This window comes from Erpetoichthys calabaricus, chromosome 15, assembly GCF_900747795.2.
Source record: "Erpetoichthys calabaricus chromosome 15, fErpCal1.3, whole genome shotgun sequence".
Classification (NCBI taxonomy): Eukaryota; Metazoa; Chordata; class Cladistia; order Polypteriformes; family Polypteridae; genus Erpetoichthys; species Erpetoichthys calabaricus.
The window spans coordinates 55,549,984-55,576,304 of NC_041408.2; the positions used below are offsets into that span (position 1 = coordinate 55,549,984).

Consider the following 26,321-nt stretch of genomic DNA (forward strand, 5'->3'; position numbering starts at 1 on the left):
AGTGAGATAGCCAATTAGAGACCAGGGGAATGACTAGGCCATGGTGGGCAATTTAGCCAGGATGATGGGATACCCCTTACTCTTTATGAAGGATGCCGAAGAATCTTCAATGACCACAGAGAGTCATGATGTCGGTTTTACTTCTCATCCAAAGGATGGTGCCATTTTTAGAGCACAGTGTCCCTGTCATTGCGCTGCGGCATTGGGCTCCACATTCAGACCACAAGGTAAGTGCCCCCTGCTGGCCTCACCAACACCTTTTCCTGGTTGGTCTCCCATCCAAGTATTAGCCGGGCCTGATCATGCTTAGCTTTAGGTGGATGACCTCTCTTGAAGTGCAGGTGGTATGGCTGCTGGCCTAGCCAAGATTGGTCAAAGGGCACAAAGACTGAACGTGAGTGGTGAGTTGACGCCTACTCTACGTCGTCTCCAAATCCTGGCTGTCAAGGTTTCCGCTTCAACTACATGAAGTACTGGGACAGTTTGATGGGCTGAATGGTTTCCACTGCTCATTTGCCAAATTTACTAAGTTCTTCTGTTTCTTGGCATAGATTCCAAGCTAAATGTAGAAGCCCAGGGTTTCTCACTCCATTGATTACATCCCGGAGCCAGGACGATTTAGGAGATCGATCAACTTATTTTGAAAAGCCACCTGACCATATAGGCATATTGGGTGCATAATTTTGCATCCTTCCTTAACAGAATAAAACTTATTTATGATCATTCCTTACTAAGAAGATTCATTGCATACACGTACATTCTTACAGTATTTTAAACCTGTGGTATGCAAAGGACTTGGCTAGTTTGTCATGTAGTGGCACGCAACATACGACAGAGGCTTACCACTGCGATGGGCAGCAAGTGCAGGAGCACGAACATCATCATATGACCTTCCATCTGTGATGACAATCATGATTTTGCGTTTGTTTGGCTTTGACTTGCTGAAGAGCTGCTCTGTGGCAAAGGTGATGGCTGCCCCCGTGCTCGTCCCTCCACTCCAGTAATTGATGCGTTTGATTGCATTGAGAAGCTCTGGTTTGCTGTTGTACTGGCCAAAGGAGAACTCCAGTCTCTGCTCGTAGGTGTATTGGACTGCGCCCACTCTTGTGTCCGTATCGGAGATCTCAAACTCCTTGGTGACATTGGCCACAAACTGCAGCACCGTACGGAAGTTCCCTGTGCCAACGCTGCTAGAGCCGTCGATGACAAAGGCGATGTCGGCAGCATTCAGACAGGTCTTGCTGCACACAAGTCGATCGATGTCGCAGACTCGCTTCACAAGGGGCTGTACCGTCTTCCGTAAGGCAAACCAGCTTGGTACGTTCAAAGAGAAGAAACCATTTGTCCTGCAAACGGCCTGCAAGCAAGAAAGTAAAAGGTTCAAATAAAACAAGTGGGAACTGCTATGGTCAGGAATAACCGAGAAAGTAAGTAGAGTGCTTTGGACAGCAAAACTAACGTCCACGTTACATTCAGGAGTAAATTAATTTGTACTGCAAACGAGTCCCCAACACGTCAAATAAAACAACAGCAAAAAAAAATTGAATGCCATGCGTCACAAAACTGCAAACATATAGCATTTTATTACAAATCTGATTACATTCTTTTTAAAAAATTGTGATTTATGATGTTATGGTTAACTGCTTTTTCTCTAGTATGATTGCATTATTTTGTAAATATTCTCTATTTTACCAATTTGATTATGTCTATTATATAAAAAAAATCCTGAGATTTTGCCAAGAGATTTCTTCAAGTCACGTCCTCCGCCACATTCAAACACGCCTACGGTCCACTCAGCTCTCATTCGTGTGAATGTTCTTGTCAGACAGTTTTAGGAAAAGTCCTCAGTTTCATCCTATAAAGACGTTTATCTGGACAGTATTTTTAGATATACAATCTATTTGTTTCCTTCGATGTAGCCCTTTTCTGGACAGTAATTTTATACGTTGTAGATGACACGTCAACGACTAAGCGAAGAAGAAAGGGCAGCATGTCAAAAAGAGACCCAAAAGCATTGGAGAGAAATGAAATCAAAAAAGAACAATAATAATCTAAGTGCAAAGTCGGAAAATAAGGAAAGTAATAATCATCCCGGACCAAGTGGAATTGAAAAGGTCCAAGTGGGGTTGGAAATAAAAGACAAAGTAGAACATCGTCAAGAGGTTCAAAAACATTGGCGCGATACACATGCAGAGCAGGTTAGAGATTATGAAAGTACTAAAATTCGAAAGTCTCAAAAAACTGATAGTAAAGATCACATTAGCGCTAACAAATGAAAATTATTACTCGGTGAAATAATGGAACAGCAAAAAGAGATCAAATATATGGCCATTGGTGATATGACAGAAGTATGTTGATGTTGTTCTGCTTTAAAGTTTAAGTCAGAGACTTGTAGATCGTCTAATTCGTGTTGCCATCGGGGAAAAGTAGTGTTTGTTCCCAATGAAGAGGCGTATCAGCGAGAATTAAAAGATTTGTTGTTTGGTGAAAGTGAAATCCACAAACACTACAGGCAAAATATCCGAATCTACAATAATCTGTTCAACATTCAATGCTCAAAATGTAGATTTACAACAATTAAAGCTACAAGTTTAATTTAGAAGAAACCACAATTCAGTCAGGTTTATATGTATGATCACCGAGAAGTGATGCAACATAGAATCGAAATAGTTAAACAATTGGACATATTAGAAATTCTACAGCCAATAATGAATACAAATCCATACGTCCAAAAGTGTCGCACTTCACATGAAATTTATCTGCAAAACATGAACAAAGCAGTTTTCTTGGATTTTTAAAGATCACGATCACGTTTATAATAAACCAACATGTGACGAATTGTTTGCGATAATAGATTCGAAAGACGGAGATATCAAAGACAGAAGTTTAAAAAGTATTTGTGTGTTAATTTCAAAGCCAAACAGAAAAAACATAACTCAATGAATATCTCTAACGCAACGTGAAACATAATTTTATTTCAGTTTATTACGTTTTACTATTTTTTAATATGGTTAATTACACGCCATAATGTAAAATAGTTAGTTCCATTATGCATATGTAACAGTTCCCATGAAAATAACAATCTGTTTAAATTGTACATCTGCTTACCCATACGTGAGCGGCAGAGACGCGAAGTGACTAGCGTGTAGCACCCGCATGGGGGATGGCGAGCGAAGTGAGCAGGGGGCAAAGCCCCCTAGTTTTCTATATCAATTTCAGTTGTGTTATTTATCACAAATAATTTTCTAAAATGCGGTGGTCTGGTAGCTCACTGTCAAGGGCTCAGGCCTGGTCGCACTCTGTGTGTTTGTGTGTGTCGGTTGCTATGAGTGTGTGTCTGAGTGTGTTCAGCGTCCCGGGTGCGATTGCTACTCCATGGTTATGTGAAATGGAATTAATATTTACACATACCTCAAAATGAATTATAGATCTCATAAAATGCAGTTCATGTCTTAACTTATAGGAAACTACTTCCCAGATATCTCAAAGTATTCTCCTTTATGTTACCGCAAATGCATTTCAGGATATCTCAAATTGACCCTGCAGGCATTTTAAGAGCACTGAAATGCATTTTGAGATATCTCCAAATCACGTCTCGTACAATCTTCTACTCTGTGAATGAGACTTCATGTCGGTTTTAAGATAGCTTGAAATTGTACATATCTCACAATATCTTGAAATGCAGATATCTCAAAATGAAATAACTGAAGTTATTTTGAGATATCTGGAAATGTATTTGAGATATCTTGCAGTAAATTGTAGTTCTCTGAAATGAACATTCAAATATTTTGAAATAAGTTCATTAATTAAAGAAAATGTAGGATATATTGAAATACATTTTTGCATATCTTAAACGGAGCAGAGAGCCGTTTTTAAGAAATCATGAAATTAATTTGAGATATATAGTATGTACCAGTCAAAAGTTTTAGAACACCACATTTTTTTCATTTTTTATGGAAATGTATGCAGTTTAATATCTTAATGTTTCATGAATCAAGGCATAGAACAAGTAAACAATGGCAAATAAAAAATACATTTATTCAAATGTTTCATTCATTAAAGTAGCCTCTAACAGCCAAACCTTTGTGGTAACCTTTTTGATTCAGAATGCCAGTCACCAGTTCTACCTGCAGACCATCACACGTCCCCCTCCATGTTTGACAGTTGGTGCCACACACTGAGGAGCCATCCTTTCACCACCTATGTAGTGGATCGAAGATTACAAATTTTGATTCATCAGTCCACAAGACTTCCCATTTCTGTGTTGTCCTTTAAGAAATGGCTTTCTTCCTGCCACTCGCCCTGTCAAACCAGCAGCACAAAGCCTCCTCTCCACGGTACAAACTGACACTTGCTTTGTCTGAGCTCCGTTAAGCTGTACTTACTTTGTATGTGAATTGCTGTGGGCTCACACCACAAAGCATCTCGCTCTGCAAATTTGTGCTGTGGTGAACTGGCGTCGGTCAGCCATGAACCTGCAATGTCTGGCACAGAAGCAGCCTCCTTAAAGCAACGTGCTAATGTTGTTGTAGGTTTGTGGCTGAGCACTGGCTGGCCACCAAAGTGCAACTCTGATGCTTCCTGGTGTTGGGTACGTCCATAGCAAGGTTATTATAGTTTTGCCTTTTTACTAGTTTTTATTTCTATATTTTTTCTGACCTTACTTGGAAATTCAGTTTAGTTTTAGTTTTCCTTCATCGTGTATTTTTAGTTTTAGTTTAGTTTTTATTTCACAAAGACATTTCTATTTTATATATATATATATATATATATATATATATATATATATATATATATATATATATATATATATATGTTTTAGTTTTATTAATTATGGCTTGGAGCGCCTACGGAGTTAGTTTTGTGTCACAATCGGACAGAACTGTACACTTAACAGATTTGGATACGAGTTTAATGTTAGTGGAAGCTTACTACACTGCCTGGTTTACTATCTGGTTGTGTTTTTGTCTGATAAAAACAAGCATAATCAAAACTAGATAATGAATATGAACAATTTTACACAATTTTATAATTTTTAAAATATTTTCTCATGAAAATCAAGGGGGTTTAGGAAGAACAGGGTTCTTAGACTTGAATGAGTGTGCAGACCCCACCGAGCTGTATTGAGGGAAACAAAGAACAACAAGCATGTAGTGTGAAGGTTAGAGGTGGTGAGACTTGAATAGCCTACCATAAGAACAGTAAACCCATAATGAGCAGAGCAAGAGCAGGTAATAGGAGTACGGACGGGCATAAAACAACAGAGATCTCAGAGTCTGAGATTAAGAACAACATATACATGATCTAAACCTGTTCATCCATTGCAGGATCACAGGAAACCTGAAGCCTACCGCAGCAGGTTTGGATGTAAGGCTTTTAAAATACCCTGGTATGCAATATGTATGATAAGGCTGATGTTAAGAACAAAAAGAATGTGATATTTCAACTATCTATTTTGAGAGAGAGAGAGAAAAACATTGATAAAAGAGAGACAAATATTTTAAAATATAATTCTGATAATGGATTACTTTCACAATATCAGGTATTTTGAGTTGTGAATATGAACTAAAAAAGATAAATTAATAAATATAGAATAAATACAAAAACCCATTAGTATGTTTAGTTTTTCATCACTTGTCAGACTCTCTACCTTTGTTTGTATCGATTTGTTGTTAAACGATATTTGTAAAGCAAAAGTGACTGGTCAGCAACAATATGCTGATCTTGTATGATGACCTAGTCAGTCTCTCGATCAGTGCCGTTTTATTTTCAAAAACCGGGAGTGGTCTACCCTCGGCTTGTATACTCAGATATGGGGATGGATATATGAGGAGTAAACCGCAAGACAATGATTATATTTTTACATTATGTACATTAAGGAACCATCACCAACAAATCAAATTAATAATATATTGAACAATTATTATAAAAGCAATGTTGAATAAATCAGATTCTCAGCTGCATTAAAAAAAATCATATGTGTTCAGGTAAAGTACCACTTCTGGGTGATGGATTTGGCCCAAAAGTTAATACAGATCTACAATTGTCGTGTAACAACCACATGCCAAATTTCATCCATCTATCCAGTTGCGTTTTTGAGTTATCGTGTTTACACACACACACACATGCGCACACAGACCACACAACTCCAAAAAACAGTATTTTTGGACTTTGGGAGGTCTATAACGTCGAGATCCATCAAAATATCGAGGTTGAATTTTTTCATGATTACTATACTTTCTTTATACTTCGTATATGAGAAAGTAAAAACGATTTCTCCTGTGCGAAGTGGCAGGTGAATTGCTGTCAACACAAAGCAGTCACCAGAGAAATAAACTGAAATGTTACTCACTCGTGATTTTTCTGTCCAGATGGTAAAATTTTTGTTGACCAGCACATTTTGATTTCAGCTGTTTGAATTACATCTTGATATGCAACAAGGGCAAAGAAAGGCGGCACACAAATCGCTTTCTGTTTCTCACACTTTATGCACCCGCACTCAGCTTTCTCTGTCTCCGCAAATGCTGTGTGAACAGCCGCCCTCCGTCACCAGTCGCCGTTCACTGGATGAATACGTGCGGGGCGGCTTGTGGTGGATGACTTTCTGGTTTAGAGTTAAAACTTACAAGGGTTAAAGACTAACGGCAAGAATATGCATTCAAAAACGAAAACTAAAAATATTTCAGTAAATTATTATTATTTTTCAGTTAGTTTTTCCAGCTACTTTAATAGTTTCGTTTAGTTTTAGTTTTTTATTTTGGTTTTGTTAATTATTTTATTTCAGTTTACGAAAGTGTTTTTTTAATAACAGTTTCAGTTTTGATTTTAGTTTTCGTTAATTATAATAACCTTGGTCCATAGCAATACATACTGTACAACGAAACTGCGCATTACCTTGTCCACGAAGCTTGCTTCCACCACGTTTTGCTTCTCATTTTCATCCGGTCCTTCGATAGTGACAAAGAAGATATTAATTCCAGATTCTCTGGCTAGACGGGAAGCTTCTTCCACCTTGTCAGTCGGCCAGCCATCAACCAACACCACAGCGATGTTAGGTGCTCCACCGCGGTTCCCACTTGCCTCGCTGAAGAAGTATTTGTTGGCATAGGAGAGGGCTTTACCTGCAGGAGAATGAGGAGCACATAACACAGAATAGGAATGCTGGATAATCACGTCCAGTTAGGCTCACTTGGTGGTGGGGGAAGATCATTTACAAGCAAAGTTTTAAACCCTTCTTTGTTATGGACCCTTCTTGTATGAGTTTTTAAATGTACATATGTTAAGGCACACACAACAAATTCAATTAGTCTTTATATAGTCTGTTAGCTTCCTTCCAGCTCCTCAGATCCAAGCCAAGGTTGACTGCACTCAAATCAATCAATACACGATGATTCGGGTTCCAGTTTATTGAGCTGGGATGAAGATGTTCTATCTGACACACCACTGCATAACACAAGTCGTAAATGAGCTCGACCTGAATCAGGGTCACCGGAGGCCGGGGCCATTCCATCACATGGTCTACTACGGACTGTTACACTTGAGCGTGGGAAAGGCGCTATATAAATACAATGTATTATTACATGGTACTGATCTAAAATAGATGATCAACATAACTTAGATATGAAGGGTAATAAGACAGACAGGTTTGAGAAGCACGAAAAGCACCATGTAATAAATAGATAGATATGAAATCTACAATTTAATAAATTGTAATATATAATTGATAATAGTTTTGAAATGCACTACTTCAGACAGGGTTAAAAACATTGTATAGCTGATATAAAATGAGCTATATGAAATCTAGTATATAATATATAGTAAAGAAATATGTATGAAAAACAATATATGGTAAAATAAAGCATTATACACATAAAATCCATTATTTTTTTTATGGTCAAGCATACTCATGTATAAAGTGCCTCTTTTTATCTTTTTTGTTATTTTTTTTATTATTCTTCATTTTATTAAAAGTTGTTTTGTTCATTTATTATTCCTTTAATCATGTATTATCTGTTATTTTTATTTGAATTGGTTTTTATTTAGTATCTAGGTATCTTGCAATTCTTTCATGCTCCTTGTATGTTGTGTGGAGATCGGCCAAGAGGCGGGGCCACCTGTCCATCACCATGAACAGACCGCCCCCATCCCTATAAAAGCTGCTGGCAATCGAAGTCCAGTGCGGTTCATTTTGAAAGTGCACTGCTGGATTTAGGTGGTTCTTGTGAATATTGTGATTTTCTTTGATTTTTGGTCCACTTCTCGACTATTTTCTTGGATTATTTTTGTGCGTTTTGTTTTGGATCTTGTTTACTTTGGAATGCCTTTTTAGGCAAATCCTTTTTGATATCTTTTTTGTTGTATATTCGTACTTCTTTCAATAAATCTAATAGATAGATATGAAGGCTGCTTACTACATACCTAAGGAGACTACAATGTTGTAGCAGCTGGCCCACACAAACTATATGGAATACACTCAAGTCTAAACAGTAGATTACAATGTGTCTGTAATATAACTAAAATATTAAAATCAACGAAAATGCACAGACACAAAGGTTATGTTGGATAAGGGCAAGTGTAAAGCCTGGGGATGAAGGAGGTCAAAGCAGTGTTTAATGCCCTCTGTATTGGCTGTTTGCTCCAAATATTATTTTTGTTAACACATTTTATTTAAGCATTTGATCTAAAAGTTCCAAATCAGTAAAAGTAGCTTGGATCTATTCATCAATGTCCTCACCATAAGGTCTCAGTGAAGTGAAATGTAGTATGGAATTGGACCCTGCAGGAGTCGGGATTGCGGCCACTTTTAAGAAGTTTTAAAATGGTTGGCTGATAACCGCATATGGAGTCATCGGCACACTCTATCTCTCTCTCACACACACACACACACACACACACACACACACACACACACACACACACCACTTCAGATATTTCATTTTGTTGGACTGAGTCACTGGGTATGTGAGACTACATGACCAGCACTTGCACGAGTGTACCATGGTTTGCCTCACACTTCCTAACATGATGTGAATGAAGTCTGGGATGGAAAATTGTTGGAGAATTTGTGTGATGTGAACCTGGGTTCAAAGTCCTGGATTGCCAATGGTAGGCTCTTGTTAAATCAGCATGGCAAGGAAGACTAAGACACTGTTATTGTTCCATCAAAAGGACAACCATCTGCCATGCTGGTGTAGTTGCCAATGTAATGTGACCGTATGACCACATATACCTCCTTCAAAAGTGGACTCCACTGTTAAAAGGAGACTTTTTAGTAGCTCTGTTATCTTTGCACATTCATCCATTTCCACCATTAGTGTTATAGAGAGAGCTGTAAACTCAGCAGCACTTCAACAGGAGCCAAGAACTACAGTCTCCCTGATTAGGATGGCACCAGTTTAGAGATCTCGAGGAACTGGACACGAATGGCTGTGGGAAAGTAGGAAGTCATGGAGAAAAATCACCTGAACATGCAGAGAACAACCAAAAGGGTCCAGAATCCTACTGATGTTACAGAGCTTTTTTGCAAATTTAACAAAGCTATGAAATATGAACTCACTTCATCGTGTGTAACAGTGGTAGTGTAGTCAGCTCCTGTGGCCTCATGTATAATGCTGTGCGTAGAACTCACACTATAACATGGCGTAAGCACAAAAGCGGGAATGTGCGTACGTACAGAAAAATCCAGATGCAGGAATCTGTGCGCACGCAAACTTTCACGTTCTTCCACTACATAAATCCCGATCAGCGTGAAAAGTAACGCACGTGCACGCGCCTTCTGTCCCACCCCAACTCCTCCCAGAATTACGCCTCTTTGAATATGCAAATCAATATAAATAGCCTTCTGTGAAAAGACAATGGGAAAAGCACGGGGGAAAATATAAATTTCACTGAATACCAAGTGGAGGCAAAAGAAAAACGTACTATTTGTTGGTTTAAACAGTGGTATAATCAACAAAAGGAAGCTGATCGAGTGACAGAGTGTCAGAGAAACTTGAAAGCTCAAGTTCACAAAGTCGCACAGTGCCCGAAATAAAAAAGAAGTTGTCAGATATCAAAGTCGCTGTGAAAAGGTGACTCCTAGCGGACCGTCTGAGTGTCATATGAAAGCTTATTAGGGTACAGACAAAAAAAATAGGCACACAGTGGGGAAAAAAGCACGAAATGTCAACTTTAATCTCGAAATTTCCACTTTAATCGCGTAGTTTATTTTGTCATTAAAGTAGAACATCATAAACTTCATCTTAAAATCGTTTACTAGTTTTTCAAGTAGCACGTTAAATGCTTTGTTCTGTATTTGATCTTCTATGTGCTCTGTGTGTGTGAATCACTACGTGATTCCGTTCTTTCTCTTTCTCCGACAGGACACAGAATCCATTGCATTCGTGATATTACAGCTCTCTGAATAATTAAAATACTGAGATGTATATGTGATATCATTTTCATGATAGGAATGAAAGCATGTTATTAAACATGGGAACACGGTGGCGCAGTGATTGTTCACATCTCACGCAAGAGGCTTGCTGCTCCATATGCGACCTTCGGTGAAATAATTTATTACAGAAGTACTGTCTCTTTCAAACGTACTAACCTCCAATTCCTGTCCTTACTTTTCTTTCTCCAAATACCCAATCGCCACACAATCAGCTCTGTAATAGACGTGAAGCCATTTGTAAGCTTTGAACGACGATTCTTCAAAACTTTTAAGGAACATTGAAATATCTTCGTAGTACATGTTTAATTATTCTATCCGTCTATCCTTCCAGTGTTGCGTCAGCACCAGCAGTAACACAGCGCAAGGCAGGAGCTATCCGTGAACTAGCTAGCGCTGCGGCACGGTGTCCTCACATGTTAATTATTAACAATACTGATTATTTAAATGACGTTAAAGTTTTATCTGTATACTATAAGCAACATATTTTGCTGCATTTCATCATAAAAATGATATCGTCATCATACGCGCTTTATAAAGTGGCGCAGGTTGTGCAATATTATAACTGTAGTGCAAGTTTACAGTGGGGTGATTGTACTTATAAGTACAAACAATTCTACAAGGAGCACTTGATGGACTGATTGAGTGCGTTTGTAGTTCTTGGGATGAAACTGTTTCTGAAACGCGAGGTCCGTACATTAAAGGCTTTGACGCTTTTTGCTGTGGTTGAGGTAGTGTGTACTTGAAACTGTATACCGATAATTCTCTTTCCGATCAGCTGCTGCTGTGATTCACACTCAGATACAGTGATATAAATACTCCGAGTGGTGCAGTGAGAGTAATATGGAAAAAGATGATCCGCAGTGGCAACCCTTAACGGGAGCAGCTGAAAGAAGAAGAAGATGCAGTGAGTGTAACAACGCTAAAGCAGTTAATGTATTTGGAATACTATGGCTATTCCCTGGACCATTATATTGCTACAGGTTAATTAAAATAAGATGCATTACACTAATAAACAATATGCAGTTAATTTCAGTGTATTTATAAAGCCGCGTCAGGAACGTGTTTCTAAAAAAGAAAGGGTAACCACACAGGAACAGTAGCACTGTTTTGACGCTGGGTGCCGCCAGTCTGCAAAACCGAGCGGAGAAATTGCGTACGCCAAGGTATGAGGTACTGTGGAAATGTGCGTGGCTTTATGGCAAGTTTAGGTTTTATACATCGCGATTTGAGCGTGGAAACGTTCGTACGCAACATTTCTGTGCATACGCACCGTTCATACATGAGGCCCCAGGTGATATGGCGTGGGACAGCTGGTTAGGGCTGTGGGCAGTGTGAGAACGGCACCGTGTGAGTTTATTTCACATCAGTTTGTTTCTCTTTTTTGAAATATTCGCTTCTTCTTGGCAATTGATTATAAAATAAAAATAATGGAATATTCAATCCAGCCCTAAAAAAATACAGATGCTGGTCAACAATAGTCGAGTTTCACTATGGCAGCAGTTCAGGAATGGTAAATCACACTCTGTGGTCTTTCTGATGCCATAAAATGAGAGCAGGAAGGAGCCAACGTATTAGCTGGGTGGATTAGGCTGTTAAAAAAAAAAAAAAATTAGTTAAAGGCCTTGGCAGGTTGTGCATTCCACTTTAAAGACAAAAATACGTCCTGCTTTGAGTGACGTGAAGCTCACAGGATATTACTTGTTTGTAGAAAAAAGAATTTGTCAAGGAAGGTCGGCTTTACTGAAGCGCTCAAGGCCATTCTCTAAATTATTAAAGCGCCCTTTTGTGTTGATTAAAAATGTTATTTTAAATCACAACATGCCCCCACAAATTCAAGTCACGCCCACCCTAGATCCATCTCTCCAAAGCCCTCAATTACGTTATTCCTCAGCACTTGTCAAAATAAAGAGACTCAGGCATGTCATAGATAATGCCCACTTCAGTTTTAATGCTAGGAGCTAATAATGGGATTCACTAAAAGGGTGGGTTAGCTGCTAAAAAGGTTTTAATGCTGGAAGTTACCAGCTTGTCACAGCATACCTCTCCAAACGTTCATTCATCGAGGGTTTGAAGCGCCTTACTCCATTAGGAGGTTGTGGGGCAGCTGGAGCAGAGTCCAGGGAGCTTTAAGCAGGTAGAGATGGCACCGCCAGCCTCACTCTCACTCTTGTCCATACCATTTGTCATTCAGGGCTCATTTGGAGGTGTCGGAGAACCTAACCTGCATGCCTTCAGGGCGTGGGAGGAAAATCTGAGTCACCCACAACGTCGCTAAGGTCACATGTAAAGAGAATGTGACCGGACAAGTCATTAAACTTTGTGAGGCAGCACTGCCCCACTATGCCAGCCTTTGTTCAAGTATGGGACCTAAAGTGCCCACTTTCATAGTTAGTTTAGAATGCAGCCGTTTACTACAAGCAAACTTTCTTATATAGTACCCTTCTATAGCAAATTACACATTAATGCTTACAGAAGTAGTCTATCATTTTAGTTAACAAAGAATGAGAACCTGCTGCATACTCTATATAAGATGATCCCAAGCCAGATTGCTCCCAGGGGACAAATAAAGTTGTATCAATCTAGTATATAGTGCCTTTGATATCTATCTATCAATCTAGTATATAGCACCTTTGATATCTATCGATCTATCTATCTATCTATCAGGTATATAGTGCCTTTCATATCTATCAATCTAGTATATAGTGCCTTTGATATCTAGCTATCAATCTAGTATATAGTGACTTAGATATGAAAGGCACTATATACTAGATAGATTGATAGCTAGATATCAATCTATCAATCTATCTATCTAGTATATAGTGCCTTTGATATCTATCGATCTATCTATATATCTAGTATATAGTGTCTTTCATATCTATCTATCTCTATCTATCTATCTAGTATATAGTGCCTTTGATATCTATCAATCTATCTATATATCTAGTATATAGTGTCTTTCATATCTATCTATCTCTATCTATTATATAGTGCCTTTGATATCTGTCTATCTAGTATATAGTGCCTTTGATATCTATCGATCTATCTATCTAGTATATAGTGCCTTTGATATCTATCAATCTATCTATATATCTAGTATATAGTGCCTTTGATATCTATATATCAATCTAGTATATAGTGCCTTTGATATCTATTGATCAATCTAGTATATAGTGCCTTTGATATCTAGCTATCAATCTAGTATATAGTGCCTTTGAGATCTATCGATCTATCTATCTAGTATATAGTGCCTTTGAGATCTATCGATCTATCTATCTAGTATATAGTGCCTTTGATATCTATCGATCAATCTAGTATATAGTGCCTTTGCTATCTATCGATCTATCTATATATCTAGTATATAGTGCCTTTCATATCTATCTATCAATCTATCTAGTATATAGTGCCTTTGATATCTATCGATCAATCTAGTATATATTGCCTTTGATATTTACCTCCAGGACAAATAACAAACCAAAGACTCCCTGGCGGTTTTACTATATTCATGAACTTGGAGAGGCATCCGCTAACTCTTAAGAATTACTCAGGGCAGAGGATGTGGACCCACCTGTGCTTGTTGCCCCACTGGCTTTCATAAGAATGCACTGGTAATGCCATATCTTAGCCGTATCGCTGGCATAGGAGTCCTCTCCATCTATTATCTCCAGATAGACCAGTGGTTCTCAAACTGTGGGACGGGCCCCCCTAGGAGGGCGTGAAGTAACAAAAAAGGGGGCGTGAAGATGTGAAAAAAAGAAAACAAGAATCGAAAATATGAAAAATATATATCTATTGAAACCAAAACAAGTTAACTTAAACTACTTTCTGATACTAGAAAAATAAATATGGAGTTAGATAAATGTCGATAAAAGTTAAGTAGGTATAATAAAATATGCATCTATGATATATCATTAATTAAAAAAGAACAAATTGGTATTAGTGGGGTCCTTTCAAAAAAATGTTAGGGGGACGCAATTAAAACTGTTATGAAAACTCGGGTCGCAAATACTTAAAGGCTGAAAACGCTGAGATAGACAATGTTTTTAGTAAAAACTTCAAGTCTTTCCCTCCGTCGCTAAGGTGTTTCAGCTGCACGTTGTTGAGCCGCGGTGTTTGTTTCATTGATTCTTTTAATTTTGAACCGATTCATTACCCACAAATGAGTCACATGATGCTCATCCCTTTGATTCTTGAGCTGAATCATTATGAGGTGCACTATTCTTGTTCATTTTATTAGTAAGCTAAATCATTTCTAATAACAAATCGCTCAGTTGTTGTTCACTTATAATTCATGTGCTTTGTGCTTTCAAGCAGAACAGTGTCATCCACTATCTAATAGAAAGCTATAGCGTGCGCCTGGACCCTAAGAGCAATCTGATTGGTCAGTTTGGCTTTGGTGACGTGCTCAAAAGAAGTGCCAAACGAGAGGTTTTGAGACTAACAAGGAAGATTACAAGACTTAGGAGGCACACTGGGAGTCGCCTTGAAAGACATGAAGTATTAAAGCAGACAGGAAGCAAGCAGGGTGCCTTGAAATGACAGAGCCAGAGAAGAAGACTTCATGGACACACACTTGGGGGTGGTGGGAGATGTTCAGACACACATGGATATGGAGGAATGAAGTGCAAGGTTCCCCGAAGATACACATATGGCAAAAAAAATCAAATATTTTAAAATGTATTTTATTACATGTCTTTGACAGATAACATGGCTAGTATGATATACTCGCGTTTAAGTTCTCCCACGGATAAGTCGGGGCTTGATTTTGCAGTATAATTTCTGGTATTTTATAATGTCGGTCGATTGTGGAAAACTCCCACTATTGGTCCAACAGATTACGATATGCTAACACCCACCTGAGAGAGTAACCACGGAGCACACCGACTTTTTTTTCTATGTATTGTGCCTACGTGACCACACGGTGATACCCGAACTATTCCGAAGCCACATTTGCACTGATTTGTGTTTGTTGTATCTCTCACCCTCATACATCTTTATCGCAAGAGCATCACTTATCTATGATGGAGCATTTGATCAGAAGAAAATATGAAGCTGGCTTTAAATTAAAAGTAATTAAAATAGCAAAAGAAATTGGTAACTATACTGCTGCAACAAAATTCGATGCGTCTGAGAAACTGGTGTGAGATTGGACGAAGCAAGAAGATGTAAAAAAATTTTTTAAATTAAGTGTCGTATTTTTGAATGGGCGTACAAGTCGGGGTCTGATTTTATGATCAATTTTTCAGATTTCAAGACCCGACTTATACGCAAGTATATACAGTAATTCCATCCATCCATCCATTTTCCAACCTGCTGAATCCGAACACAGGGTCATGGGGGTCTGCTGGAGCCAATCCCAGCCAACACAGGGCACAGGGCAGCAACCAATCCCGGGCAGGGTGCCAACCCACCGCAGGACACACACAAACACACCAAGCACACACTAGGGCCAATTTAGAATCGCCAATCCACCTAACCTGCATGTCTTTGGACTGTGGGATGAAACCAGAGCGCCCGGAGGAAACCCACGCAGACACGGGGAGAACATGCAAACTCCACGCAGGGAGGACCCGGGAAGTGAACCCAGGTCTCCTAACTGCGAGGCAGCAGCGCTACCCACTGCGCCGCCCCATATACGGTAATTCAGTATTTATAATAAACTAATGAATTATTTGATTATATATTTTGTGATTCATCCAAAGGGGACCACCCCAAAAGGTTTTGTTTTTTTTTTCTGCCGCCAGCCTCAGATCTTATCGATGAATTAGATTTAATTAAATGAGAAATGCGAAAGAATCGAATCAGTTAAGTGAATCAAAATTCTGTTCCCTACTTACATTTACATTTACATCATTTAGCAGGCGCTCTTATCCAGAGCGACTTACAACAGTGTTTGTTAGTTTTTTCGCATACCCCTTGGGCTCAGAGCGCAGGGTCAGCCATTGTACAGCGCCCCCTGGAGCAATTACAGGTTAAGGGCCTTGCTCAAGGGCCCAGCAGAGTAGGATCTCTTTTGGCAGAGCTGATTGAGTGTCACCAATCGCCATTCACCAAGTTTTCACGGCTTGGAGGACAACTCACATATCTGTTGGGAAAAATGTAGAAATTCCATTCCAGAAACGAGTGGGTGTGGGCTTTGAACCGAGGTGTAGGAGGAAAGAGCAGAACCTTTGTTGTAACATTTGAAGTATGACTTAAACTGTAACTTAAGAACTTTTACAACAACAATGCTTTTCCTGCTCTCTGCTAAAACAGCCTACTATTATATAAGCAAAATGTATCTTGTTTATACTTGCTGTGGTATTCAGATGCAAATTGCCTGAAAAATTGAATAATTAGTTGAACTGAAAAGTGTCAAAGATTCTGCTGCAGGGTAAGTCCAGAGTTTTAGGGATGTTGCTGTGTACGTCTTTGCTGATAAGAGGTAAGAACCGTCTTAAACCAAATATTTAAGCAGAACTGCTGCTACAAAACCTGAAGGTTGTTTAAGATTTCATGAGCTGTTTCTAACTTATACAAGCATGTCACATTATAGCCTCCTGCTTCTGATGAGCTCTGAAAACAGTGGATGTTTGGAAACAGAATTTTAATTGTATGAGCTCAGGATAAAGGAAAAATTGCCTTATAAACAAGACCATACCTAATTAGAGCTATACAACATCTGATAACAGAGCTGATCAGATGAATGGGAGTCCAATCCACAGCCAAGACCTCATGCAACTATGCTGCTGGGGCACCAAAACACGCATTGAATGTGTTGCTGATCTTCATCTGCTTACAGAACACAGGATAATCAAAGTTGTATGGTGTGAATGTTCACACTCAGCTTGTGGCACTAGCCATTTTAAAGGTTAAAACTGATTAATCCTGCTTTCCCACCTGCAGATTTGCTCAATTCTATCACCAAGGGCTGGGAACCAAACTTCTTTATCAGCTAGGTCAGTCAGGGGTGAGGTGGGATAGTCCTAACAGTAGGCTACGTGGACAGTCATATCTGGGTGAACTCTGAAGGAGCTAGACTGCCAGAAGATATTGGACCATAGTGCTGGGTGCAAGTGTATTGCAACCGTGGATTGTATATCCTCAAATGTTGGCTGGGAAAAGAACAGGAAAACAGAAGTATTGACTGAGCTTAGACATTATACTGGGGCTCCATAAGTCCTAAAGAGAAAAGTGTGAAGGACTTTCAAATACAAAAATCTTTGCTTCATCTGAATGTTTTAGTGAGCTACTTACTTACCGACATTGGACTGTCCTCCTTTCTGTACAATCTTGTCAATTGTGAGTTTCAGGTCCCGGGAACTGGAGTGAACTTTCAAGTTGAATTCTGTCACAGGATCATCCCTTCAGAAGGAGAATGAGAACCGGTGAGAGTTGTTAATTACCTGCAGACTCAATCAGTGAGTGAATTCTGTTCACCAATCCCCCTATCACAATATAGGACCAGCAGGCAAAAAGGCAAGAAGTGACCCTAAACGTGGAGCCAGTCTACTGCAGGGCACTTTTAGTCACACAGGGCTAATAAACCTAACACAACAGACCTTCAGAATGTGGATGGAAACTTGACCACCTAGACAAGAAAGTGTAGGTGTGGAGAGAAGAAGCAACACTCGTACTGGTGATCAGGCTGAGATATAAAGCCAGTTTCCTGAAACTATGAGTTAGCACTGTAATCTCATGTGCAGTATTGTAAATTATGAGGGGTGATCAAAAACCTTTGGGCTTGACAGTGGTAATCTATGTTACCGATTTTGTAAATTGCCAAAGATTAGATTCTGTCTACTAAAATATGCGAAATACAACCTTATAGCATTAGTGTTTATAATGCCATGCTATCATTAAATTACAAACGCTAGAGCACAGTACGCTTTTGGAGGTTCTGTCTCATTTTGACAATGTGTATCTGAACCAGTCCATTCTATTTTTTCAAGCAAGGAATGACCTGCAGCATTCCATAATGGCAGGATGTCTCTTGAAGGTAACCCAAAAATCTTGTTGATGGTGCCAGCAGAGGAAAATGTTGCCATCATGAAGGGAATTGTAATGGAAAATCAGGTGTTGTGCTATCATTGACTCTCTAATACTGCAGGACAACATATTTTGGAAATTCTGTCTCACCTTGTCAACATGTACCTGGACCAATCCATTTTATATGTCACAATCAGAATTCTGCCACATAAGAAGTTGACCTAAGGGCGTGTTGATCTTTGATAGTGCAGGCAGAAGAAAATGTTGCCATCATGGAAGGAATTGTAATGCAGAATCAAAGAGAGAGGGTGGGTGAATTAACAGATCCTAAGGAATTATGGATGGGTCAGCTGAATCCACTTGCTTCTCTATGAAGCAAGGTCTGGGCATGGTGGGTTTACAGAACATGGACAACTGATAATGAAGCCTCACCACATCCATTGTTATAAGGTGAATTTTGAGCTAATGCATTTGGACTGGGAGAAATTTAAGGAGTGTTTGATAACTGGAGTTGAAATATATAACTGTGACCCAGAGTCCTGAAAACAATCAAGACATTGTAAGCACGATTATTTGAAAACATCAAATGAATTCAGCATCCGTGCCAGTCAGCAGGATCATAATCACAAATATTCTGACATTGACTGTGTAGCACATATTGATTCTATTCCTAGGAAGGCCATTATAACAGGTCAGTGTTGTGCTAATTTTCATTGGTGGTTGCGGTGGGCATTTTTCAAAAAGAGTCAAGCTGTCATTGTAGTGTCTCTGCTAATACTGCATGGTTTGCAAAGTCCGTTTTGGGGTACTGTAGACTTGAAGTGATGTTACTCCCTGCCTGTTCTCCAGACCTTGCACCACAGGACCACCACCTGTTCTCCAATCTGCAGGAGTATCATTGTGGGACACACTGTGCCAGTAATATCAAGTCAGTGCAGAAGAGTGGGCACACAAGCAAGACAAGACAAAACATTTTTGAATGGTAAAGAGAAGCATGAGGAAGACTAAAACATGTTTTAAAGTGAAACAACAGTAAAACCAGAGTCGTTTATGCACCATGTGCACATGTACCACTGGATACACAGGGGGTAGCACTTTCCTTTATTCCATACCCGTATTGAATGATACCCAGCATGGGCCCTGCTATTCCCACATCCAAAGCCTGAGAAATCTCCGCCAGGAACTCCTTCTGAATTTTGAAGCGCCGCTTTCCAATGCTCCAGCTCCCATCCATCAGGAACGCGATGTCCACTTTGCACTCTGCAGAAGACAAAAGGAATAAGCTAATGATAGGAGCCGAAAGATGGCTGACCGCAGGCTAACACTTTTCACAAAAAACAAAAAAAACTGTGTGTCCCCCTGTGTCACAGAGCAATGACAAAATGGAGGAGTACATATTTAAAAAGGCAGACGAGCTACTCGGATTTGTAGTGTAGGTGTGGAGAGACAGGAAAGACATGCGGCCATGGAGCGCTTAATGGGGGAGTGGAATTGAAGAGTCGCATAGTTTGGGGGAGGAACGATCTCCTCAATCTGTCAGGGAGGCAGGACAGTGATAGCAGTCTGTCACTGAAGCTGCTCTTCTGTCTGGAGATGATACTGTTTAGTGGATGCAGTGGATTCTCCATAATTGATAGGAGCCTGCTGAGCGCCCGTCGCTCTGCTACAGATGTTAAACTGTCCAGCTCCATGCCAACAATAAAGCCTGCCTTCCTCACCAGTTTGTGCAGGCATGAGGCGTCTTTCTTCTTAATGCTGCCTCCCCAGCACACCACCGCATAGAAGAGGGCGCTCGCCACAACTGTCTGAGTTAGTTAGCACTAGTCACTAGTTAGCACATTCGCTACCCAATTCCAGAACCCAGCAAATAAGCAGGGTCTTTCCCATCTGGGACTCCCAACTCATTTCATGTTTCAGCTGTTTTGTTTTATGGAGGATAAAGTCCACAAGATTTACACGTCAGGAAATTGTTACAATCTGCACAACAGATGTCATGGTGTTTGGTGTCTGTCCCAGTTCAGCCTGTTAAGAGCAGTTTGACTGCATGGCAGCAGACACATGAGATCCCATCATGGATAGCTCTTTGAGTACTGAGAAAAGCGCTATATAAATGTAATGAATTATTATTAATTATTATTATTACTGCACAACATATCATGTGAGGCCTGTCTGCCTACCTCCATTGTCCCATGACATGAAGTGCATGATTACACGTGACTAGGAAATGATTGAATGGCGCATGTCGGAGATGTTTTGGGATGCCAACTGTACACTTTCCTTTACCTCTCCGTATAGATGGTTGGCTGGGCCATGGGATGCCGGGCCTATGACCAACATACTGTATAGTCATTTGAATCACCAACCATAGAACTGATCTCACAAGACCACCTAACCCACTTCTATTCTTCGCTGTGGTTTTAGAAACATTTCATACTTTCATGGATCTCGAAGGATAGCTTTCATGATTTTTGATGCAATGCTTTATTTTTTGCCACAGAGTATGCACAAAAATTAGAAACCCTGAGAAAAGGAGTCAGCAACTTTAGAAGAGCAACACGCCCATGGAAGATCTAAGCCCTCGCTTTCAGGAGGTTCAGCTGGACATGACTGGGCTGTCACTACTCTAATGACTGTGTCTCGTGCGTCGTGTCCTGAAAAGGCAGCATACTTACTTGGATTGCCCTGCGACGCGGGCTCCGGAGCTTGAGGGGCTGAGTCTTGTTCTCTTGCAGGAAAACCTTTAAAGAAATCAGGCAGTTAGAGAGCTGCGAGAAAAGTCGAAGCCCAGGAGGCAGACCGGTAACATTCAGATGTACCCTTCAGCCACCTCTCAGCTGCTGTTAATGTGCCTTAGTGGCCGACCTGGAGGACCAGCCTGTTCTCGTCAGTGACCATTGAGAAGTGAACACACCTGCTGTGCAAACTCAAAATATCTCTTAAACTAAACGGTTGTTACTTAAAGGCAGACTACCAATCACCTCTTCAAAATGGTGGTGTGCTGCACTCCTTTATGTGTGTAGCAGAAGAACTGCAAGAAAGAGACTCCTCTCAAGTGTCTGCAAATAATCGCTCACTATCCGCACCCCTTCTGACCAGGCTCTGCACCACAATCAATTTTCCGGTGCTTTTGCACATGGAAAGAAAGATTGCAGATAAAATACCAATATATGTGTACCACACACATGCGCTTAGGGGAAGGGCTCTAGTGAGTGTAATTCCACTGCCACACCAGGGGTTGGCGCTGTGTCTTAAAAGCGTTCTCTTTTTCTCCCACTGCAGTGCGGATGATTGACAGCTGGAACACCTCTGATGTCACTTCTGGTGTCCACTCACCTGGACCCGCCTCTTCCTGCCGGGAGGGCTGAAAGCCAGAGGCTCTGTTTGAACTCCTATCTGCAGAGACGACTCCGCAATAATTGTGTGTTTTTGACTTTTGCAGCATCCAATTATACAGGGTGGCTATCTTGGTAGCCCAACTCTTTATCGTTGTCCTCTCTTTCTTTTACAGGTGCTATCAGCACAAATTCCACTGGTCATAAAACGACATTTATTTTGCAGAAAATTCTTATTGAACAAATCGTTTCACGTGTCACAATTCATAAACTTCCAATTTTGGTTCAGTATGCAAAATCATAAGTAATTAACACCATTAATAATCTTCTTCTTCTTTCGGCTGGTCCCATTAGGGGTTGCCACAGCGGATCATCTTCTTCCATATCTTCCTGTCCTCTGCATCTTGTTCTGTTACACCCATCACCTGCATGTCCTCTCTCACCACATCCATAACCCTTTTCTTAGCCTTCCTCTTTTCCTCTTCTCTGTCAGCTCTATCCTTAGTATCCTTCTCCCAATATACCCAGCATCCCTCCTTCTGCACATGTCCAAACCAACGCAATCTCGCCTGTGGTAAATCCTCCAAAATAGTGAGATGTAGAAGTTCTTATGCTCTTTAAAATGTATCACAAAAAATAAAAAAATCAACCAATGAGTTGCTTAAAAGGGCTCAAGCTTTCAAGCCTCAAGGTGGAACCGAAACGTTCAGGCTGCACCCGCGCACACTGAGCAAAGCTATGGCAGAGACACAGCAGGGTCCAAGTGCCGACCAAGCAACATGTAACTTGGCTGGCATTACCACGCACCAACTCCAAAAAGAAATATTCTTCTAGATAATAATTGAATGGAGCATATCATTGAGAACTGGACAAATCTGAAAATGACAATGAAGTGGAGTTTTCAATTGTTAACGATGTGTTAAACTATTGATGCAAACTTATTACTTCTCATTTTTGGGGGATATGAGTAATGCCCCACTTGTAATTAATGTAAAGTCTAGCCCTGATTAGTGAAATTCACCAGAGCATTGCTGACAGTGAGTACGCTGCCTTCACCGTTTACTGTGTTCACAGAAAGTTTGCCTGGCAGTTCGCCGTGTGGCCAGCATGACATCACAGAGGTGTAGCAGCCATGCACAGAACTTTCATGAATACATATACTGTAAGCATTCTCCATGTCACATTTTATGTCAGCAGAATGTCACCACCCGATCTGTTACTCCCAATGTGTTTATAAAGAAATCGTGCAGTGTTGTCATTGGAGAGGTACGTTAGCAGACCATAATGAGAATATGAGGAGCACCCACAGAATTTGTGACACTGATCTCTTTGCGCTCATTCATGCATTGCTGCGCAGCATGGCTTATTCTGTATGCAAGCTGAATGCATGCATAATTAGCCACATTGCGCAGTTACAGGTCAAAGCAAACAAAAAAGTACATAAAATTAAATATTAATAAGAACAACAAAAGATTTGTTAATATTTATAAGGTGTTATAATCTTCTCGATGGAAGAAAAACGTGTGAAGCGTCTGCACAGACAGTTTGGAAATCCAAAAATGGAACAAGCCAGTCCAGTGCCATCAGTTTGTGGCAGTGCCAAAGTCTACTGTGAAGGAAGTCTGGAAGTGCAATGATTACTTATTTATTGTCCGTTTGTGGCCATTTGTTGTACTTTATTTGTGTTTACTGTTCTAGGTGTGTCTTTTGTTGTTTGAGAGTAGTTAGCACTGCTGCCTAATAGCTCAGGTCACATTTTTGGCCCCAGTAATCCATCGGGCATAGTTGGCAGACGCTTCCCTAGACTCCATGGCCTATTGCACCAACACAATCCACTTAAGACTGCTCTAGTTCCCCCTTACTCTTTGACTTGAATGCATTTCACGGAGTTTGGTGAGGTTCCCGAACATTTCTGCAATTCTGCTGAATTTATGGTGAAGTGAGCTCCATAGGATTTGCTCATCACTATAGTAAAGACGCCATTGATTAGTAGCAGTAAGGTGTCAACATCTATATGGGCAGCATCAGGATGGACGGGGCACACAGTAACTTTTAGATGGACAAACACTCTCATCCACATCAATAATTCATGGAAGAAGAATCCACAGAGAGACAGGAGAAGCACCACAGAGACTGTGACAACGTGGAGATCTGAACATAGAATGAAGGGTCAACCACTGTGTCATTGTCCGAACCCGTCTTTGTGATTTATTCATCTCTGTTATTGGGTTATATAGTGTCTTTTGTATCAACTGCGGTTAAAAGGCCCTTCCACGTGACAGTCTAGTGGAGCGTTTTCAAGCTGGGTGTCACGACACCTATGGTGGTGTGCTGTTGCTTGAGGAGTGTCACAAAGGTAACGCTGTTAATTTGTTTCATTTTCATTTTCTATAAAAACAAACAAAACTTCATTTGGGCCTTCATATTAGTCAAAAATAATATTTGGATATCTGAATTATGGCTAATGTGAAGGCCCAACTGCAGCTTTGTTTGTTTTTATATAAAGTCAAAATGAAAAAGTATTATTAAAAATAAGAATATTTTTCCTATATTCTTATTCGTCCTATGCATCATACGACCATTTGATTTACGACTACTACCACGTCTCACAGGCAAACCACACCAGCTCCATATGCCGTGGCTCGTTCATCTTGACCTGCAGTGGTTTCGACTACGTTCAGTAACATTTGTCTTACAATTACACGAAAAAAGATAAGTGATCTTGACACAAAAATGAAGGCGATCAAGCAGTATAAGGGAGGAAAGTAGGCAAATGCGATCGCACGTGACTTGGTTATCCCATTGTAACCAGTGTTCGCTGCACGTGTTGTACTGCTGCGCTTTGGCTTTGATTCGAGATAACCTCTGAAGCATCTGCATTGAGACTCATGATGTGCCTCTTTGTGTGAACCGCCATGAAGGGGTAATGCAACCACACTGAACTTACGAGTGTTCATACTCTGTCGGTACAATTGCTCCTCTCACAGTTAACACAATGCACACTGGGAGAGGCTCACACTGATGACGTAACATCACACAGACAAAGAAAGGATTTGTGAAGCTGTTAAAGGTTCAGCACCCATGCAATCAACAGTAATAATGAAACAAAATAATAAAACATCTTCTTATATAACACGCCACCCTGGCTGTTCGTTTATCTGTCCAGGATTTTAAATCCCCTGTAGCTCACAAACCGTTTGAACTACTGACCTGAAATTTAGTACACATATACTATGTGACGTCTACTAACCACGTTTGGGGTGGTGATTGACCTCCAAGGTTATTCCTCTTTTTATTTTTATTTTATTTTATTGTAGAATCAACTCTCGGCAGCAGCCAGCAGGGTGGCCGTGTGGCACATGTGTACGGGCGCCATTCTCATCCCTACCACCTTTACCGTCACTTCCCCTACGTCTTCATATCTTAAATCACTCTTGAGGCAGATTGAAGACTTAAGTGCCAGCTTAAGTGAAAAATGAAAGAAAACATACAAAGTAATTGCAACACAAACACTGACTTAAACAGTTTAAACGTGAAAAGATGTTGAAGAAGGAAGAGAAGAAGCGGGCCGCTAGGGTGGAGAAAAGAAGATCTGCTCAGGAAGCAGCAAGCGCATCAACCTCGGAGCAAACGAATGCTAAATGTAAAGGGACAGAGTATGAAAACTAGGAATGCTCAAGTCAAGTGTATTCACAGCACGTTATCGTGCAGTGTGCTGTCACTAGTAAAAAATAATAACGGTAGAAAATCTACACAATGTGCTAAGAATGATGATAAAAAAGGATATCAAACAAACAATATGACTTAGACTTAGTATTAAATATACGGCCAGGTTTAAATACATACTGTATAACAGTCCGTCTTACATCCAGACTTACGGCCGGTCCGTTGGAACCAAACTTGGTCTTAAGTCAACGACTACCTATATTGATATTCATAGATGCATACACATTGTGTTTTTGTATTTACCTTTTAAAATTATTATTATTATTATTATTATTTCTACTTTTGTGTCTGCAGAGCATGAGGTACTTGTGGTTCATGCACCGTTGTGTAAAAGTCACTGATTAAAGTGTCAGTTTTCAAAGAGAGTGAAACTAAAAAGTGCTGCCCTTCACAAAAGTGGGGTTCTCTTGTGCACTGTCATGGATGGCCGGGGCCTTTTCCCAGCCACGACGCCTCCATGCCGGAAGGAGCAGGGAAGGAGACATGGCCAGAACATTACCTCCCCGAAACGCTAGGTGGCAGCCGTATTCCGGCAGGGCTCCATGGGAGTTGGAGTTTGATAGTGCCTTGAGCATGGGAAAGGCGCTATATAAATAAAATGTATTATTATTATTATTATTATACAGCCCCGTTGGGGGTCTGTGGGCACTGCTAAGGAGTGCTGAAGCAGACGCTGAGCCCTGGAGAACAGCCCTTCCACCACGCCTGGAAGTACTGTACTGCCAGGAGTCCATCACCGAGCACTTCCAAGTGCCTTATATAAGGGGCCAGTGGACACTATTCGGGGAGCCAGAGTCGGGAAGAGGGAGATGAAGCTTGCCGGTGAAGAGTGGAGGACAAAGGAAAGAAAAGAAAGGCAAAGAGAA

The 26,321-nt window shown here is 40.3% G+C and overlaps 1 protein-coding gene across 6 annotated transcripts in view; it reads right to left on the reverse strand.

Moving 5' to 3' along the window:
* The window catches only part of vit (vitrin), a 166,863-nt gene that overhangs the window by 4,806 nt on the left and 135,736 nt on the right, over nt 1–26,321 (reverse strand). For all 6 annotated transcript variants that reach the window (XM_051919377.1, XM_051919380.1, XM_051919379.1 and 3 more), the window contains 5 exons: nt 21,070–21,135; nt 19,510–19,657; nt 17,670–17,773; nt 6,895–7,121; nt 844–1,357 (listed from right to left, as the gene is read on the reverse strand). In XM_051919377.1, the coding sequence (XP_051775337.1) occupies nt 844–1,357; nt 6,895–7,121; nt 17,670–17,773; nt 19,510–19,657; nt 21,070–21,135 (1,059 nt within the window). The remainder of the gene's footprint in view (nt 1–843; nt 1,358–6,894; nt 7,122–17,669; nt 17,774–19,509; nt 19,658–21,069; nt 21,136–26,321) is intronic.